At 42.8% G+C, this 21,653-nt stretch overlaps 1 protein-coding gene across 1 annotated transcript in view; it reads left to right on the top strand.

The window, feature by feature from the left end:
• Window positions 1-21,653, top strand: part of MBTD1 (mbt domain containing 1) — a 109,153-nt gene that overhangs the window by 67,531 nt on the left and 19,969 nt on the right. The window contains exons 16-17 of the mRNA XM_030206862.1: window positions 5,976-6,210; window positions 9,770-9,847. Of these exons, the coding sequence (XP_030062722.1) occupies window positions 5,976-6,210; window positions 9,770-9,847 (313 nt within the window). The remainder of the gene's footprint in view (window positions 1-5,975; window positions 6,211-9,769; window positions 9,848-21,653) is intronic.

The following is a 21,653-nucleotide window of genomic DNA, read 5'->3' as shown; positions in this document are numbered from 1 at the left end:
TAACGGTGGGAATTCGGGTGCGTTTTTGCTGGGGAGGGGCACCCGACAGGGTTGTCCGTTGTCTCCATTGCTGTTTGCCCTGGCGATGGAGCCACTGGCGGCAGCCATTCGAGAGAACGTGAACATATCGGGGGTTGAGGTGAGGGGGCAGGAACATAAAATCGCGTTATTTGCGGACGACGTGCTATTGTCTCTAACTAACCCGTTAACCTCATTGCCTAACCTATTAAAGGAAATAGAGGGTTACTCGCGAGTCTCAGGCTATAAGCTTAATGCTAACAAGTCGGAGGGCATGGCGGTGGGGGTGCCGTTAAGAGTGTGCGAAACGCTGCAAGCGTCATATGTCTTTAAGTGGTCAACTAGATCTATACAATATCTAGGGGTACAGATTCCTGCAGTACAGTCGGAATTGTTTTCTGTTAACTACCCGGTACTTCAGAAGGCGATTTACAGTGATTTGGATAGATGGTCTCATATGGGACTGTCTTGGCTAGGCCGGATAGCGGCGATTAAAATGAATATCTTACCTCGGCTATTGTACTTCTTCCAGGTCCTTCCCTTGAGGTTGCCTCGGTCTTTCTTGTCAAGTTTGCAGGATCGCCTGTTACGCTTTATATGGAACCAGAAGAGACCCCGTCTGGCACGGGCTATTTTGTATCGGAGTAAGAATCTTGGCGGTCTGTCAGTGCCGAATTTGTGTTGGTACTATTGGGCTGCTCAGGCTAGGTCGGCGGTAGAGTGGTTCAGGGGGGAAGACCACAAGCTCTGGGTACATCTTGAACAAGCTATGGTGGGGTCCCGCAGGCTGGGTAATTTAATGTGGTTACCCAACAAATATAGAGGGCGGGTTGATCAGTTTCCTCCGACTGTACAAGCCACCTTTTACTATTGGGATCGCATGTTTACTGAACGTCAACCACCTGTTTCTGGTTTGGCACCCATAGCCGACAACCCGTTGTTTGGACCGAGCATTGGAAGCCCTGTTCTTGAGCGCTGGGCGGAAGCCGGATTGGAAATGATGGGTCAGTTGCATGTAGGAGAAGATTTGGTTTCCTTTGACGCCCTGAGGGAGGATTTCCGGCTGCGGCAAAGTGGTTATTATGTTTATTTGCAACTGAGACATTTCTTGAGAGGGCCTGACTATGTAGCTTGTCTTAAGAGGGAAACACACCCAATGGAAGAGGTGTGTGTGCAGCATCAGAGTACAAGGGGTATGATCACCTTTTTATATGCGGCCTTGGTAGCACACCAAAAGCCTTCATTGTTGCATAGGAGAAGGTGGGAGCAGGAATTAGATTTCACTTTAACGGATGAAAAATGGTTACAGCTGGAAAGGGGGATTATGCACTCTGCGAGGTCGGTGTCTATGAAAGAGAATGCAATTAAAGTGTTCTTCCGCTGGTACCTCACTCCGGCGCGTTTGCACCATATGTTTGTGCAAGTTCCTGACAGTTGTTGGAGGAAATGTGGTGCTGTGGGTACAATGGGACACCTATGGTGGACATGTCCAAAGGCTAAAGCGTATTGGAAGGCGGTGCAGGCGCGTCTTCAAAAATGGGTTGGTAGACCTGTACGGTGGCATCCACTAGTATTCATACTGGGACAGCGACCAGAAGGCCTCAGAGAACATGAATGGCTTCTGGCGAGGGGAGCCCTACAGGCAGCAAGAGTAAATCTGGCTCAGAGTTGGAAGTCGCCCTTAGTGCCATCACTGGTACGCTGGCTCACCAAGCTACGATATATGTGTGAGATGGAGAGAATGACAGCAGTTAAATCTAAGATCTTGCCTAGGTGGGAGAGAATATGGTTGCCATTCCTGAATGTTGGGTAGGGGGGAGTGTCACTGGACTGAACCACAGGAAGGAGTTTTATAGCATGGTAAGGGGGGAGGGAGGTGTTGAGGGGGGCTGTAGGGTGGGGGGGGGGCTAGGCCAGGTGGGGGTAGTTTCTGTATAAACTTGAAAAAGTTGAAGTTATCTGGGGATCTCAGTTAGACTTGATACGAATTATGGTCATTGCTCATTTATGTACTAATACTTCTGTTTCAATCTAGATGTGTTTCATGATGTTTATACTTTGTTATGTATCAAAATAAGTTCAATAAAGACTTCTAAAAATTAAAAAAATAAAATAAAAGAAAGAAAGAGGACTTACAAGTTCTACTTCATGCAGGTGAGGGATCCTGACTCACCGCTTGGGACTGCGTTGGGCTGCACTTCTGCCAGTAGAGGTTAATGGCAACTCCCACAGAGGCAGTTAAGTGGTGTTCCCGCTGTGGGACCTGCTGACATCTCCACATCCTGTAGGATTCGGAGGAAACATTGGCAGCACATTTTCGGATTTGGCGCAGCATTGAATATGCCAGGGTCTTCGGGCTCTCTGGCAGAGCCGGCATGCATTTTGATGCAGAAAAGTGTGGGAACAGACACCATTTTGTCAGGGCCGACTGGTAATGAGAAAGCAGTCTCTGGCTAATCATACTCTGAGCACAGGGCCCGACAGAGCATTCATCTGCATTGAGATCTTTGTTTTCTCCAGGGTTTACATTGCTCTTACACCAGGCCTATTTACTGAAGCAGGGACAGTCAGAGCTGCTTAAAGGTGTGTCAGTTTCTCGCCCCACTGCCCTTCCGCCTCCTAAGAGATCTTGTTTAGACCTCCAGGAGTGGGCAAATGAGGCTATCTCTGCTTTTCCCTCATCTCTATATATAAAAGTCACCACCAACGTTCTATGAAGCCTCCAGCCGGAAGTGTGAAGGGGGAGAGAGATCCGGTTTCCCCATGAGTGTCTGCCCCGCCCTCGCTCTCTCCGTAACACAGTGAAGGAAAACACAGCAAAGCACGAAATCAAATCGCTCTCTCTGTAACAGTGAAGGACTCAGAGGGGGGAGGGGAGAGAGGGCAGAGGGCAGGGACACACACACTCCCACATGCACACAGAAGAAAACCTTGCTAGCCCACGTTTCATTTGCATCAGAAACGGGGCTTTTTTTACTAGTTATCTAATATGGCCTCAGTCTGTTCAGAGAAGCCATCGCTGAAGGAGCCGTTAGAGGAGGGGGATGATCCGAAAGTACTGAGGTGGTTTCATAAAGAGAAGCTCAGTACTCTTATTTCTGAGGCTTGAGGGGCCTTCTGCTTCAGTGTCAGGAGTTCAATCTTTGTCGATCATGAGGGTGCTTAGAGGGCCTTCTAAGATCTTGCCGATGCATCCAGATGTTCAGGACCTGATTACAGCAGAATGGGTCTCGCTGGACATGGGGCTGAAAGTGGGAAGACCACGGCTCACTTCTGCCAGTTAGTTCCACAAAAGAAAGAGACATTACAGCTTCCCAGGGTGGGCTCCCCTGGTTACGGCGGTGACTAAGAAGACCACCTTGCTGTTGGAAGGGAGCATTGCCCTAAAAGACCTATAGGATAGGAAGCTAGAAGGTGCTAGTCATTTATTATCATTTCCTGATTTACTTAATACCATTCAAAATTCTGATACTCAAAAGCAAGTTACAAAGCCTTTTCACACCAAAATGGAATTGCGTTATCATTTGTTAACATAACTTACATCCCTGAAAAGAAAGCCTGCACAAAGAAATATGGGGCCATTTTACAAAGTGGTGGTAAGCCCAGCGCAGGCTTACCGCACACTGTCCTTGAACTACCGCCAGCGGTAGTTCCGGCTCCAGTGTGCACCATTTCTATTGTGACGGAACTTTTTTTTTTTAATAGCATGGCACTAACCCAGTGGTAATCAGGCATCACCGTTTCCTGCCCGGTTACTGTGGGAGCCCTTACCGATACCTCAGTGGGTGGCAGTAAGCGCTCCCCACCACATGGTTACATGGTAAGAGTTATCTTACAGCATGGCCATTTTTTTGGGGGTGGGGCTTTTTACCCACTGTGGTAAAAAGAGCCCTGATATGCCGGGAAAACAACCCCCGCCCACTACTGCAGGGACCTTTTCCCCGCAGCTTAGTAAAAGGATCCTGAGTCGTTAACAACTTTTTTAATTGGATCTTACTTGCACATAAGCGCAACTGCCCTGAGAACTTTATCTCAGCAGACTGTTGTACCTTGCTTGGAAGGGGAAAAATAGAGGTTATAATCCTGGCTTTAACTCATTGTCTGCTGAATAAGCAGTACCATGTAAGCAATGTATAGTTTTCCAACCTTTTACCAACACAACTGTGACAACCAGAATAAAATTGTGTATACCTCTGCTTGTTAATTGTACTCATTTTCTCATGATTTCAGAGCACTACGTTTTTCCTTAAACTGTTTTCTTGTTGAAAGTAATAGAAGATAGTTCTGTTTAGGAAATGCTGTATCTGATACATACTTGTGGAGTAGATCATGATTAGTGAAATATATCGACTCTTACTAGTGATTCCAGTTGTTGCCAGAGAAAGAAGTGAATCATTTTTTTTTTCAGTTCTATTGGTTAAAACATTTCAAACAATTCCAGGACATAAGTGAAAGAAAATAGGTCATTGCTTCTGTGACCATTTTTCAAATTAAGTACTTGGTTTGACTTCATGATGCCTGCTGCATGTCTGTGAGCCAGAACTAGCAAATCATATATAAGAGCTAGGGATGTGTATTTGTTAGTATGTGCCAAATTGATTTAACATGCACTAACCAACAATTTAATGTGCGTTAAAGTTGATTAGTACACATTAAAATGCAACAGCATGCTTTAAAAAGTTTCTATTAAAACAACCCTAAAAATTAAAAGGGCAAAACTTGGGAAAATGTAGGATAAAAACAGAAGCTAGCCGCATTTTGTTCGTCTGCATACATCCCGAGAGCTGCTTTAAATGTAAGTGAGGTTATTATTAGATGACTTGTGGGCTCATGTTCGAAAGAGAAGGGCACCCATCTTTCGACACAAATCGGGAGATGGGCATCCTTCTCCCAAGGTTGCCCAAATCGGCATAATCGAAAGCCGATTTTGGGCGCCCTCAACTGCGGGGATGACCAAAGTTCCTGGGGGCGTGTCGTAAGCATAGCGAAGGTGGGACTGGGGTGTGCTTAACACATGGGCGTCCTTGGCTGATAATGCAAAAAAGAAGGGCGTCCCTGACGAGCACTTGGCCGACTTTACTTGGTCCATTTTTTTCTTGCGATCAAGCCTCAAAAAGGTGCCCAAACTGACCAGATCACCACCGGAGGAAATCGGGGATGACCTCCCCTTTCTCCCCCAGTGGTCACTAACCCCCTCCCACCCTTAAAAAAAAAAACTTTAAAAATATTTTTTGCCAGCCTCAAATGTCATACCCAGCTCCCTGACAGCAGTATGCAGGTCCCTGGAGCAGTTTTAGTGGGTGCAGTACACTTCAGGCAGGCGGACCCAGGCCCATCCCCCCCTACCTGTTACACTTGTGGTGGTAAATGTGAGCCCTTAAAAACCCACCAGAAATCCACTGTACCCACATGTTGGTGCCCCCCTTCACCCATAAGTGCTATGGTAGTGGTGTACAGTTGTGGGGAGTGGGTTTTGGGGGGCTCAGCACCCAAGGTAAGGGAGCTATGCACCTGGGAGCAATTTCTGAGGTCCACTACGGTGCCCCCTAGGGTGCCCGGTTGGTGTCCTGGCATGTAAGGGGGACCAGTGCACTACAACTGCTGGCTCCTCCCATGACCAAATGCCTTGGATTTGGTCGTTTCTCGGATGGGCTTCCTCGGTTTCCATTATAGCTGAAAACCGGGGACGACCATCTCTAAGGTCGACCTAAATGTTGAGATTTGGGCGTCCCTGACCGTATTATCGAAACAAAAGATGGCCGCCCATCTTGTTTCAATAATACGGGTTTCTCCGCCCCTTCGCGAGGACGCCCTCAGGAAAACTTGGGCGCCCCTTTCGATTATGCCCCTCTTGGTGGTGTTGCTGTTGAGCACTAGGGGTTTCTGTTGCTAAATTTACTGTCACTCCAGCACAGACAGATCCATTTTTCTCTATGCATTTTGCTGTGACATTGTAGGAAGTTCCTAACCATGGCTTTCGTGTTGGAATGAAACTGGAGGCCGTAGACCTCATGGAACCACGGCTGGTCTGTGTAGCCACGGTAACCCGCATTATCCATCGTCTTTTACGGATACACTTTGATGGCTGGGAAGACGAGTATGACCAGTGGGTAGATTGTGAGTCTCCAGACCTCTATCCTGTTGCCTGGTGCCAGTTAACTGGGTACCAGTTACAGCCCCCAGCACCACCAAGTAAGTTGTGGATAAATTACTGCTATAAATGTTTTGTTCTGTCAAATGAAGCATATCTTAATGTCACAGTTGATCTCGCTGTTGGAATTTTTAAACCTACTGTAGAGGTTCTGAAATAAAGTCCCAACTGTTGTTCTTTTTTTCATATTCTGTTGTGCCTTCGCTTTTTTTCTCTCTTTCTCTTGAGGTAGATAGATATTCATAGATTTCAAGACTGTCTAGAAAACCTTTTGATAAATCAGGTCCCATTTATTTCTTTTTATTTATTTTCAAAATTTTTATACCGCTTAGAACTAAGCGGTTTACAAAAAAAAAACAGACAAAGCATAAAATGCAAGTATCAAATAATACAAAGACATTAAAATACTATCTCTCTTGACTAATACAATATAAAAAAGTGCTAATTCTCACAAAACATATCAATAAAAAGCACTAAAACTGCACCCACTGCATCATACCTTCCTTACATAAAGGATTCGACAATAAATAGGTTTTCAAGAGCCATTCGATGCCCACGTGAAGAACACAACGAAAAAGATGTTCCAGTCCATGTGGAAACTCAAAAGAGTAAAACCTTTCTTCCCGAGATACGTCTTCCGTTCCCTGGTACAATCAATGGTACTGAGTCACCTGGACTACTGCAATGCATTGTATGCTGGATGCAAAGAACAGAACATCAAAAAACTTCAAACAGCCCAAAATACCACCGCCAGACTCGTATTTGGAAAAACTAAATATGAAAGTGCAAAACCCTAAGAGAGAAACTTCATTGGCTCCCACTTAAGGAACGCATCACATTCAAGGTCTGCACGATTGTTCACAAAATCATCCACGCAGACGCCCCAACCTATATGCTAAACCTCGTGGACTTGCCGCCCAGAAATGCCAAAAGATCATTGCGCAAATTTTTGAATCTACACTTCCCCAGCTACAAAGGACTAAAATACAAGCTGATGCATGCAACTACCTTCTCTTACATGAGCAGGCAGTTGTGGAATGCATTACCTACTACCTTGAAAACTATCGAAGAAATAACCAACTTTCGAAAATCTCTGAAGACACATCTCTTCAACAAGGCTTACAAAGAAAACTCATAACCTACTAAATCACCTCGCCAACTCGCCTAGCTACGACAGTCTAATTTCTTTAATCTCTTTATTTATCCACCTAAACCTTTTCTTCTTTCCCTATTTAACACTTTTACATCACTAATCATATCTAATATCCTGGAATGGCAAAACCATAACAAGACTCTGTAAGCCACATTGAGCCTGCAAATGAGTGGGAAAATGTGGGATACAAATGCAATAAATAAATACCTCCACACAAATGCAACTGCCCCACCAATGCATTGCACATCAGTGTCCCAGCTACTTAAAAAGCAGCATATCTCGCCTCACAATATTGTATGTTAACAACTGTATAAAAGGATAGACGCATTGCAGTCTCTGAGTTCAGACACCTGCTAGGATGATACAAAACAAAGCTATCCTTCAAATACTTTGGGGCAGTCAAATACGTAACTTGATGAACTAGACAGAGGACCTTTAAACTGCACTCTATACTGAACTGGCAGCCAATAGAGCTCTTTCAAGATTGGTGTAATGTGCATTACCCTTGACACACCAGTAACCAACCTGGCAGCAGCATGTTGTACTAACTGCAAAGCCCTCATCCTGGTCTTTGACGTCCGAAGATAAAGGGCATTGCAGTAATCTATTGTTAATGGCACACGTGAGGCTTTGCAATGCACACTGTAATGACAAGCCTTAGGTGATCAAAGGTTTTCAGTTAAGCCATTTACCATGAAGCTCCTCTTAGGAGGCAATTTTAAAAGTTCCCAGTCAGCTTACAGGTCTCTGATTAATGTGTCCCAGCAGACTTGTATATTCATTTTCAGAAAGTCCCCATCGTTTATGCTTTGTGAAGCAATATCTGTTGTACAGCACCTAGGTTGAAACTTTTCATAAAGGTGGTTAATAAATCCCAAATAAATAAATAAATAAAAGATTTGCAATCTAGTATTAAGCAAGAGCGAAATACACATGTTAAAGTATGAACAAGCACTCTGCTTTCCATGCCCTTTGCCCACCCCTTTTTCATAGGGGGTGGGGGGAGTAAAGAACATACAGTCTTATAAAATCTCATAAAATGTGTTTCCTTTTTAGCTACATGCATGGGAAACCGTTTTCACGTTGTTTGTTTTTTGTTGTTTTTTTTTTTGTGTTGACATATTTTTTTACCTATGAAAAAATCTGTTCTTCCATGAGGATGTCATTCTAAGATATACTAAATCCTATCGTACAGAGCAACTACTGTTGCTGTAAATTTCAGATCTTGCTTAGATATAAGCCAGGAGGACCCTTCAGAACACTTTTACTTTACAATCATATTGTCCTTTACTAAAAAGTATATGGATGCAGTGCTGGTTACTGTACAGGTGTGGCAAGAGGTTCACAAGATGTGTCCCAAGTGAGCTAAGCAGATCTACAGAGCAGCTATGGAAGCGATGATCCTTATGATCAGAGTGCTTGTCGTAAACTGAGGAACTGAGTTCAATTCCCACCTCAGGCACAGGCAGCTCCTTGTGACTCTGGGCAAGTCACTTAACCCTCCATTGCCCCATGTAAGCCGTATTGAGCCTGCCATGAGTGGGAAAGTGCGGGGTACAAATGTAACAAAAATAAAATAGATACTATTGGAGATTCTACATGGAATGTTGCTACTATTGGAGATTCTACATGGAATGTTGCTATTCCACTAGCAACATTCCATGTAGAAGGCTGCGCAGGCTTCTGTTTCTGTGAGTCTGACGTCTGACGTGCAGGACGTCAGACTCACAGAAGCAGAAGCCTGCGCGGCCACATTGGTGATCTGCAAGGGCCGACTTCTACATGGAATGTTGCTAGCGGAATAGCAACATTCCATGTAGAATCTCAAATAGTAGCAACAGTGGAGGAGTGGCCTAGTGGTTAGGGTGGTGGACTTTGGTCCTGAGGAACTGAGTTCGATTCCCACCTCAGGCACAGGCAGCTCCTTGGGACTCTGGGCAAGTCACTTAACCCTCCATTGCCCCAGGTACAAATAAGTACCTGAATACAATATGTAAGCCGCATTGAGCCTGCCATGAGTGGGAAAGCGCGGGGTACACATGTAACAAAAAATAAATAAAGCGCCTACCAGTTTCATTTAATATTTGTGACTTTTTTTGCCTGTTCATATCCCCTCGACAACATAATCTTCTCTGGATTGTCCAGCTTATTCCACTGCACACAATGACTAGTCTAGCCAACTTGTCCAAATTCCTCTTCATGTTCCTCACACTTTCTAGCCCAGTCCAGTATGTTGTAGTAAAAGACGTGATCCGGATCTGTAAAGTCATTTTATAGTAGCCCTAAATGTTAGTTCAAACCATCTAGAGAAGAACTAACATACTTGGCAGCAGCTTCAATATTTTCATGTTATTCTGATGCAATATTCTCAGCTTTAGATTGCAGAGTAATGAAATACATAATAAATTGATCTTTTCTTTTCTTTTTGTTGTTTACGTGTTTTTCAGCTATGAGAGAAGTCCCATCTACTGTATCAAAGCAGAAGAAGAAGACGAAGTCACAGCAGTACAAAGGACAGAAGAAAAGTGGGTCAAAAGATGTACTTGTGTGCATTTGCTTGGATCTAAAAAGTTAACAGAGGATTTTGTTAACCTGGTTTCATTTATTTTACTGGTATAATAGCTAGTAAATTATTTTTGTGCTTGCAAGGTAGAGAGTGCCAAACTGTACCATCCTAACAGTAAAACGTAAAGTTTGTAGAAAATGCAGAATGAAGACTTAAAACAAAAGTGTGCTAAAACCTGACATTCCTATGTGAATTGTGGAAAGAGAATTTGTGAATTTTGTTTAATTTTTCTGGTATATGTTCCACCAGCAAATTATATATTTTCTATGAGTCATAGATCACCTAAGCTGTCCAAAACTAATAATGGATTTCTGAGGGTAAAAAGAAAGGCCCTTGAGGACAGCGACATGATAGAAATGCAAAAAAACAGATCTTCCAGGTCAAGATTATATCCATCTTTTGCCATTTGCTCCCCATTTCACCCAAGATAATAGCACGGCCATGTCATTGACCACTTACAAAAGTTGGTTTGCTAACATTGCACTGCTGGAAATGCAGAGTTCATGTTCGTGTGGTGCATTCTTCTACTGCTGGCAGAATTTCAACAAGTTTCTGTGTTTGCTGCATGCATTTGATCCATGTTTAGCATTGGATTTCTGCAGATGCTATTGTATTACTCTTGTCATAGTTGGGGTGGGGGGTTGGAGGGTTGCTCCATCATGACCAGCAGTGAGGGCTCACTGCTACTTCTCCAAGTTTTGTTTGAGTTGGGCTAGAGGAAAATTAAGCTGTGATGTTAGAAATTCATCACGCAAGGTTGATGGGCAGTAAAGATTTTCTATTCTGTATACCGAAGCTCCAGAAAGAAAGCTGTGCACTTGGAGAAATGATGCAGCTTTACAGTGTTAACATTTTACTTTGTTCGTGCATGTGCAACAACTTTGTACTTGAAATAGTGTAGTTTAGGTGGACATTTCTATAAGATGAGTGCGCTATGATTGACTGACGCAGTTTAGTTGGTGGCATGTTCCCAGTCATACACTCCTTAAAGCACCAACTGTTTTCAAAGGTTCAGAATATTCTCCAGAAAAGACCAGGCAATCTTCTGAGTACAGCTTCTCCTAATGTAGATCCGAGTTATTCACTAGTTCTGGTGGTAGTTATGTTGGCATGCAGAATTGGGGGGAGGGGCCCCTCCTTTCCCCTTCCCTTTTGGGAAGAGAACAATGGATCCTTTGACTAAAAATGAGAGGATGTTCATCTTTTCTACTCTTTTTCTGAGGAGAGGGTGGGAGGCTTGTTCGTGGTTGGTTGGTTGGTAGCAGCAGTGGTATTCCTAGATCCTTTACTGTGCATCAAATTTCTCTTTTCCACTTTATTATTCACAGAAATGTATCTATTTCTATGCCCATCACTCTTGTTTCGGACTGATCCCATGCGCATCTAGTATGCTTGCTAGGTTGGTATTTATTGTGCCTGTAGAATACATAGAGGCATATTTTCAAAGCACTTAGCCTTCCAAAGTTCCATAGGTTTCTGTGGAACTTTGGAAGGCTAAGTGCTTTGAAAATATGCCTCTCTAGGATGTCTTTTGGCATCTAATAGTTAATATGTTCCATTTGAAAATGGTATGGAGAAGAAACTGTTATCTTTGATTATTTAGCGTTAGGCTGCATATTGATCTTCAGTCTTTGCAGGTTGGGTTTGTAGTAGTGCAAGTTTGGTAAACAAAAAAAACCTATATTAATCAGGGATCTGTGGACTTTTGTGGGTCTAATCCTATGAATGTTTTCAACATTCCAATTTGTTTTGGAGAAACAAATATTGGATTTTGCATTGCATGGTCTGTACTGCACTGCACACAATATCAACTTCATGGCTTCTAAGCATACCCTGTAATATACAATATGTGAAAAGCTGCCAGTCTGGCACTGTTAAGTGTGGAATTACAAAGTGTTCTGCTTTGCATTTTAGCAGGCGGTGTTTCTAGTGCATAATTTTGTTCACTGATCACTTCAATGATTTGACCAGATTTCTACAGTTAGTTCTATAATCCCTAATGATTGGGCTCACTCTGCGATGCTGCATGTCTGATTACTGATATTTTAATATGCAGAATTAGGCAAAGATTGTTATTTTGAAAAAGTACTAATATGATATGTAAATGTTTTGGGAGAAAAAGGCCTGAACTGCTTCTTTAGCACTTAATAATTGCTGTTGACTAGCTAAAAACATATTAATTCTAAGGTTTAATAGATCCTCTTTATAACAAACAGGTTAGGAAGCAGTAAAATTTTATAAGAGTGTTACTGATAATTTTGACTGCTTTGAAAAAAGCAATACTAGAATTAAATTAGGGAACTACACTTTTGTTATAATTAAAATTTGTTATAAAGAGGAAACCTTGTAAGGTAGAACTGTTGGAGACCTTCATAGTAGCCCATTAAAGGAACGGATTTATTTAATTTGGTTTTGGGGGGGGGGGGAACGTAATGAACCATGCAGCATGTTTTTCATAGGAGACTTCTAGTAATAAGAGGTGAAAATAAAAAAAAGTAAAAGTAAGTCATAGTGTGTTTAGTGATAATAATATATGCGTATAGCTTTCGACCTGTATTCGGGGAAAATGAATCATCTGGTCTGTAAAATGTCAAGTAGAATAGAAATCTGCCGGGATTTTTTTCTCCTCTTTCCAATTGGAGCCCTAAGAGCCCTGTTTACTAAGGCGCGTTAGCATTTTTAACACGCCTACAATTAGCGCGTGCGTTAACCGTGCAGGCGCCTATAGGGATATTGTAGGCGCATACACAGTTAACGCACGTACATGGTTAACGCGCATTAAAAATGTTAATGCGCCTATACCGCGGCTTAGTAAACAGGGCCCAAAATTTGTTTTTCAAGGGGATATTTTGGAGTGTGGTAGAGAAGCACCACAGCTGAAATGTCACATTTTAATTTTCTGATCCCAAAATATTAAGATGTAATTCTGGATCCCTATCTAACATTCTCTAGAAATAAAAATAAAAAAATTTAGCTATTTGAGTAGGAAACTTGTTCAAATCATAATAGTAAGGACTAACTTAATTTGCTTTGTGCATCAAACAGCATTTTATTTTGTAAAATGCTAGCTGAGGTTGAGACCACAGTCCTGTTTATCACCATTCGATACAGGGTCTTTAATTTTTCATTCTCTGATGAACTTTTCCCCTAAGGTTTAAGTGAAAGCTTACCATAGTCTGGCTTGATATTTAGAGAGGAAGATGCCAGTTGGGAAGAAGCCTGTCAGTTTGACGAGCCTGCCCATGACAGGTGGGCTGCGGAGGAGTTTCTCTGGTGATGAAGAGTTGACTCCTCCTCCATATCGAACCCTTCCAGCACAGACAGCCCCAGAGGCCTTCCAGCCTCCCAGCACTAGCCGAGATTTCAGTCCCAGCCTCAAAACAGGTAACTAGTTGCATCAGTGTCTCAGATCTATGGCTTACTAAGGGAGGTTGGGAGGAGGAAAACATGGTCTGGCAGTAAATATGCTGACTCCATAGTTGGTTTTTATTTATTCATTTTTAGCCAACCTCATGCGGTATCCAGTGATAAATGCCATCAGTTCATTGGGTGGATCACATGGTTATAGCTTTCATCAGAACTTTGCATTAAGGCATATTAATAATAATAATCCACAGCAGTAAACAAAATGATGTGATGGTGTTCCTGCCTAGAAGGGCTTATAGTCAGTCTCAGCAAAAAGAAGGTTATAACTTAACTGAAGGTTACACAGCATAGTGTGGTAGGTGGCTGAGGGAATCAAACTGAGGTCTTCGGATTAATGACTCTAACCATTCATCTGCACTGCCAGGCCTAAACAATGTGAAATTCCTTTCTCCTAGGAAAGTTCATTCCAGCTGGAATGTCTTACCTGAAACCAGAGTAGGCTTCTCCTTTCACACAGGTTAAAAACTTGTTCATATTGCACAGAATTAGACTTTCTTGGGTTTTTATATCCCCTTCATTCTGATGCAGTTCTGAAGTATGTTCTGGAAATAGTTATATTTAAAAACTTGGGTAAGCACATCAGAGCAATTAGCATTCCTTAGCGTCCCTCCGGACCGGACCAGGATTGGCTCATGTCAGGTAGGAACGTGCTACCCTGGCGTTAAATAAGACTGCATGAAATGTATCACTATAGCAAGATCCTGCTAGAGGTAAACATTATAGTTTGTCTTCTTGGAGTTAGAGCACACACAAAGAAATTTTCTTCTCTTGAATGATTATATTTTAGCCTATATATCTCAGAAGTATTTAATATGAAAGAAACACAAGCTTTAATACATCCTGAAAACAGAGGGACTGGTTTTCAAATAATTTATGCTCCTAACTTGGCATCTTTGAAAACTTACTAGGGCTGAATGCAGACATTTGTACTCACAATTTCACTAAACTCCTAAATTTAGGAGCATAAAAAGTGGGTGACTAAAGGGGCAGATTTATGGTACAGAAAAAAGTTAGGGGCTTAGCACTAATTTTTAGCACTAGGCCTAAATTTATGAGCATAACTTTTTACGCTCCTAAATTTAAGCTAAATTTTCAGATAAAAACATAGGCTCCTAAGTTTGGCTGAATATAGGGCTAATAGGAGCGTACATTTAGGAACTCAGCTTTTTTTGAATAATGGGCCCAGAGTCTCTAGCAGAAGAGTTTGAATAGGGTAATTTAAAGCAAATGCTTTCTTCGTCTAGTTGCCTTCTTAAGGGGCCCTTTTACTAAGCCACATAAGCATCTACACGCACCAAAATGGAGTTACCGCCCAGCTACCGCGTGATTCTTGCTGTAATTTTATTTTTGGAGTGCGTCCAGTACGCACATTCGAAAAATAATTTTCATTTTCTGGCGCATGTCTGCTAAGCGCGCCAAGTGACATTGGACGCGCGTAGGTCATTACCACCCGGTTTACCGCGTGAGACTTTACCGCTAAGTCAATGGCTGGCGGTAAGGTCTCGGACCCAAAATGGACGCGCGCCACTTTTGATTTTGCCACACATCCGTTTTCGGCAAAAATTTTAAAAAGGCATTTTTTTGCAGGTGTGCTGAAAAATGGATCTGCACGTGCTCAAAACACGCGCCTGCACTACCGCAGGCCATTTTTCAGCGCACCTTAGTAAAAGGACCCCTAAATGCAGTAGTGAACTCAGCTAATGGCCATAATAACAGCAGGTATTTTATGTGTCTGTTATACGGTTTCTCAACATGGTTGACTTGATAGATCTTCCGACCAAAAATAGAACTAGTACATCACGTACCTATTTGAACCTCCACTATCCGAGCTGCATAGGACTCAGATAGAAATCAACCTATGCATCAAATTTCTCCTATTTAGGCACACAAATGCAGAATGCACTACCAAAGACTGTGAAAACAATTTACGGCCATCTTAACTTCAGGAGATCATTAAAGACTTACCTGTTTTGCAAGGCCTATCCCACTGACCCTACTTAAATGCTTCAACTGTGCAACACAACATAACCTTAGATCGTATTGGACATTATATATTCCTTATTATCGTTGACCCTTATTGTACCTTATACCCTAACCTTACCTGACCCCTATTTCAATCTATATTTGTTTACCCCTACCGGACTTGGCGTTCGCCTTTACGGTATTTTGTAAGCCACATTGAGCCTGCTAATGGGTGGGGGAATGTGGGATACAAATGTTACAAATAAATAAATAAACCCAGTCCTTGGGACTCACCTAGCCAATCAGGTTTTCAGGATACCCACCTTGAATATGTATGAGAGAGTGCATGCAAATTTATTTCCATTGTGTGCAGACTTACTCCATCAATGTTTATTGTGGGTATCCTGAAAACCTGACTGACTGGGTGTATTCTGATGACTAGGTAGAGAACCTAGTGAACTGGGATTAATTTTTCTGTGGCTAAACAAGTAAAGGCAGTGGTGAATAAAAAGCATGCATATTCCGCTGGATTCTATATAGGTCGCCCAAAGTTGGGTGCACAAATTTGGGAGCAGATCGGCATTTAAACCAATTAGCTAATTAGGCGCCAACAATCAATAATTGGTGTTAATCACTTAGGGGTCTTTTTATTAAGCTGAGGTAAAGGGGGGCCTTGTTTTAGCATCAACGTGTGTTTTTGATGCACGCTGAGGTCACCTACTAACGCAGCAGGTAAAAGGCTGTCTTTTTTTTTTTTTTTTCTTGGCCATTTCAGGGGGGAGCAATTACCGCCACCCATTGAGGTGGCTGCTAGGGCTACCATGCTAACCTGGCAGTAAGGTAAGCACCGCTGCTACAAAAATAGAAATGCCAACTGTTTAGTAAAAGGACCCCTTAATTGGCAGTAATTAGGACGTGCCTGAATTTCATAGCGTGTAACTTCAAAGGGGACGTGGCCATGGGAGGGGCATGGGCGGGTCAGGGACATTCCCAGAAATTAGACATGATGTTATAGAATACCTTCTTTTGTGCACCTAACTGCCAGCAGTTACATAAATGTTTGCGCTGGAAATTAGTTGCGAAACACGCTCTTAAGCTAACATTCTGCAAAAGTTGTTCCACGCAGAGCGCCCTTTACAGAAGAATACTAGCTTAGCGCACATCATTTTGGCCCCCGTCTTTCAGCTCCATTTACAGAATCTAGCACAGTATATCTTTATTTATTTATTTATTTATTTGCAGCATTTGTATCCCCCCATTTTCCCACACATCAGCAGGCACAATGTGGCTTACAAGTCACCGTATTTGGGAGCTCCAATACGGTCAATGTTAAAAAAATACAAATAGAATCAGGGTAAGGGAAGGTAGGGGTAAATGGGAACAATAAATGGCAAAGATATAAGAAATAACAGTGTCTTTTAAATCAGTGCAGTGTTGAGGCTGCTAATCAGAAACAGCAGGGTAGGCCTTACAAAACAGATAGATAGGTCTTCAAAGTTCACCTGAATTGTAGATGGTCATGTATCGTTTTCACTGCTTTTGGTAATGCATTCCACATTTGCGTACTTAAATAGGTGACATTGGACGCGTAGGTCGTCTCATATTTATGGCCAATACATTTAGGATAGTGAAGATTCATATACTGTAGGTACGAGATGAGCTGCTACTTTTCCTGGCTGGTAGATCAGTGAGGCCAATCATATAACCAGGGGCATCACCGTAGAGTATCTTGTGAACTAGAGTACAAAGTTTGAAGGTAATGTGGGACATCATACAGAGCCAATACAGTTTAATGCGAAGAGGCGTAGCACTATCATATTTTGTTTTGTTGTATATCAATCTGGCCGCCGTTTTTGAGACTAAGGAGGTCTTTTACAAAGCGCGGTAGCTCTTTGTAAAAGGTCTCCTGAGTTTGTTAAATGAATACATTTAATAAATTACCACCGCTAATTATTAAATGGATGGTGAGAAAAAAGAAGCAAGCTAATAATAGTTTTTAGATATTTAGCCTACCTTTTCCGAAGGATTCTCAAGGCAGCTTATAGCATTAGACTTTAGGTATAAGAAGTCGTTTCCCACAGGAGCTTACAGTATACATTGATACCTCAGGCAACAGGAGATAAAATGACTTGCCCAAAGAATGTTAGGAAAAGTGGGATAGTACCCCATTTGCCCTAATTCTTGGCCAATTGTTCATAGCACTAGGCCATACCAGAAACATGTGGATGAGCAGACTGGAATGTTTTTAAAGCCATAGGGGCTTTCCTGCTGGAACTTGAGGTTTCACTTATTTAAAGCTGGGATAATTTGGTTCGAATTCAGCATAGCAGTCTCTTGGCTGATTTTTGAGCAAAATATATAGTTTTGATTGATATATGGCATATATCTTCCATCATTTTCTCCGTTTACTGCCTTTCTCCTCCTAACGTGTGTCCTAAAGCAGCTCAAGCCAAACTTTTTTAAAATGTGCACCAGCCCTGCCTTTCCTGCCCTTAGTAATTGTTGGGAGTTTTCAGTTACTTTTTCCTCTTGAAAGATTTGTGGACTCTGTTTGACTTCTTAGACATGATGGGAAGATCCCTTTTGATCACTCATTTATATCTTTGTTTGGATTTAGCTGACTCCTTTTCAGTAGTAGCTCAGAGTGAGTTGCATTGAGGGCTCACAATCTGATTTTATACTTGAGGCAACCGAGGTTAAGTGGCTTGCATCGAATATTCTAGAAATCGCTCCTACCCAACCCCAACCAGTTTTTCAGAATATCCACAATGAATATTCATGGGAATTGATTTGCGTACACTGCCTCCTTGATATGAAAATCTATCTCTTGCATATTCATTGTGGGTATCCTGAAAAGCTGACTGGCCTAGGGTTCCCCCAGGACAGGATTGGGAGCCCTTGTCCTAGAGGGAACCTTGCTGAAAAGTACAACTAGTAGTTAATAAACAATCTCGGTGAGTTTATCCATCTGTAACTCACCATGATCTTGCAGTTGGACTTCCAGTTGTTGCAAGAAGGGGATGGGATTTGATATATTGCCTTTCTGTAGTTACAATCAAAGCAATTTACATATTATATACAGGTACTTATTTTGTTCCTGGGGGCAATGGAGGGTTAAGTGACTTGCCCAGAGTCACAAGGAGCTGCAGTGGGAATCGAACCCAGTTCCCCAGGATCAAAGTCTGCTGCACTAACCACTAGGCTACTCCTCCACTAGCAACATTCCATGTAGAAGCCTGCCCTTGCAGATCAGGAATGTGGCCGCGCAGGCTTCTGTTTCTGTGAGTCTGACGTCGTCAGACTCACAGAAACAAGCCTGCATGGCTGCGTTGCTGATCTGCAAGGGCAGGCTTCTACATGGAATGTTGCTAGTGGAATAGCAACATTCCATGTAGAATCTCAAATAGTAGCAACAGAATCTCAAATAGTAGCAACAGAATCTCCAATAGTAGCAACATTCCATGTTCCACTGCGCTAACCACTAGGCTACTCCTCCACTAGCAACATTCCGTGTAGAAGTCTGCCCTTGTAGATCACCAATGCGGCTGCGCAGGCTTCTGTTTCTGTGAGTCTGACGTCCTGCACATACGTGCAGGATGTCAGACTCACAGAAACAGAAGCCTGCGCGGCCGTGTTGCTGATCTGCAAGGGCAGGCTTCTACATGGAATGTTGCTAGTGGAATAGCAACATTCCATGTAGAATCTCAAATAGTAGCAACAGAATCTCAAATAGTAGCAACAGAATCTCCAATAGTAGCAACATTCCATGTTCCACTGCACTAACCACTAGGCTACTCCTCCACTAGCAACATTCCGTGTAGAAGTCTGCCCTTGTAGATCACCAATGCGGCTGCGCAGGCTTCTGTTTCTGTGAGTCTGACGTCCTGCACATACGTGCAGGATGTCAGACTCACAGAAACAGAAGCCTGCGCGGCCGTGTTGCTGATCTGCAAGGGCAGGCTTCTACATGGAAGGTTGCTAGTGGAATAGCAACATTCCATGTAGAATCTCAAATAGTAGCAACGTTCCATGTAGAATCTACAAATAGTTTCAACATTTCATGTAGAATCTCAAATAGTTTCAACGTTCCATGTAGAATCTCAAATAGCGAAAGGGAAATGGGGCTTGATATACCACAAAAACATTCAAAGTGGTTTACATATTATATTCATGTACTTATTTTGTACCTGGGGGCAATGGAGGGTTAAGTGACTTGCCCAGAGTCACAAGGAGCTGCAATGGGAATCAAACCCGGTCCCCGTGGTTATTAGGCAACCACACTAACCATTAGGCTACGCCGCCTGTTTTTCAAGTTTTTGCTGGGGGAAGGGAGGGGAATGCAGCATCCTGGAATCTTTCATCTGAATGCAGGAACAAATAATGTATGTAATTGGAATTGAGTTAGGACACGCCCTTTTTCAATTAGTTCAGTTATTGACCATGACATAAAAATGTGGGTAGTATAGTTCCTGAGTTGAATAATGGATTCCCTAAAGAACTACTACTACTACTTCTATTTAGCATTTCTATAGCGCACAGATTTGAATATGCAATACTGTGTACCCCAGTGAGATCCCAAGGCAGGAGATCTATGCAAAATCAGTGTGTATAGCATTTTATATTAGAGGTCAGAAAAGGAGACAATTGTAAAGAGATTATTTCTCCACTAAGCCTAGTTGTCATTCTCCCTTTCTGTATTTATCCTTGGACTTCTTTACAGAGAGCTCTTAGATATATTATGGTACTGTGGCACAGCTTTGGGGGTATCTGCTGGGTATTTGAGACCCAGAGGACTCAGCATGGTTTTTCTTACGTTCTTATTGAGAGCAACAATAGCTGTGACCACCAAGTCCTCCTAGTAGCTTTCCATCATCCAGAGTAACTGTGGCATAGTGTTCCTAGAGAGAACTGTACAGTTTTAATAGCGTTGTTTTGACCATGATAAGAGTAACCCAAAGATTCTGTAGCGCAGGAATTTGGACACCATATTTAAGCAAAACTATACCATCTCTGAATTATTCCCAGGTTTGTCTGGTAAAAGTATCAGAACCTGGAATGAGTCCAGTGTTCTGTGACAACACTGGCAGTGTTGTTAATGTTTTCTGCCATTTAGAGAACTGGTCCAGCTTAAATTTCCCTCAAGCTTCCTAAGATGCAGAGCATCCAATTCATTCTCACTTTTGAGGATAACACGCTCTTCTCTTGCAGTCTTTACCTCCAAAGATGGCAGCACCGTTCACCCTTATAACTATTAAAATTGTGTACAGGCCTACAGTTTGGAAGCTCCCCTTCTGAGGTCTGGCATCCCTGATGTATTGAGGACATGATGGGACCTACCGTAAAATCTTATTATTGGACTAATGTAATACATTTCTTGACTAGCTGTCAGGAGCTAAAACCTGAGGAAGAGAGTTTAGCTTCCAAAATGTTAGTCCTTTGAAAAGATACCAGCTTATTTCTGTTGAGAGGTAGATATCTTTTATTTCTGTGCATTCAAGTGGACCAACACTGTTTTATTCTATCCTACAGATTGTGGTATGAAGATTCTAAGAACCCTTCTCCCACATGTGTATTTTGCTCTCTGTGGCAATGAGCTATGCAAGAGTTGTAACTAAATGTCCTCATTATCATTTCAGCTTATGTGAGGAGCCACCCTAAGAAACCCCCACCGCCAACCCTCCCCTGCCACTTTCGATCCCCCCTTCCGCCGCCGCCAGGTACCTTTGCTGGCAGGGGTCCCCAACCCCCACCAGCCAAGGTCTTCTTCAGCGCTGCTGTACGGCGCCTTCGCTGATCTGTTTCTGTCAGTCCTGACATCCTGCGTGCACAGAAACAGATCAGCGAAGGCGCCGGAGGCCGGCACTGAAGAAGACTTCGGCTGGCGGGGGTTGGAGACCCCTGTCAGTAAAGGTACCTGGCGGCGACGGGGGAGGGTCAGCAGCGGGAAGGGGGTGTCAAAAGTGGTGAGGGGTGTCAGCGGCTGGGGGAGGCGGGCTAAACTGTGCCCCACCCCCACTTCGGGCTCTGGACCCCCCTCCCGCCGAGGTCTGGCTACGCCTCTGCTCTCAAATTATCAGTATGGCTACCTTTAAAATGGGTTACGTTACCGTAAGTCATGCTATTTTAGCACAGGATCCTGTTTTATTCCTGTGCTGAAATAGCATGACTTGTTCTAAAATAATCCTTCTTAATCCCTCTTAACCCTCCATTGCCCCATGTAATCCGCATTGAGCCTGCCATGAGTGGGAAAGCGCGGGGTACAAATGTAACAAAAAAAAAAAAAAACCACGTTGATAACTAACTCTTCTCCCCCCACCCCCTCAAACACCCAGTTTGCCATTGTGCAGACTTGCTGTTGATTTCTAAAGTAGATCAGT

This window comes from Microcaecilia unicolor, chromosome 6, assembly GCF_901765095.1.
Source record: "Microcaecilia unicolor chromosome 6, aMicUni1.1, whole genome shotgun sequence".
Lineage (NCBI taxonomy): Eukaryota > Metazoa > Chordata > Amphibia > Gymnophiona > Siphonopidae > Microcaecilia > Microcaecilia unicolor.
This window is presented reverse-complemented; position numbering and strand designations above follow the sequence as displayed.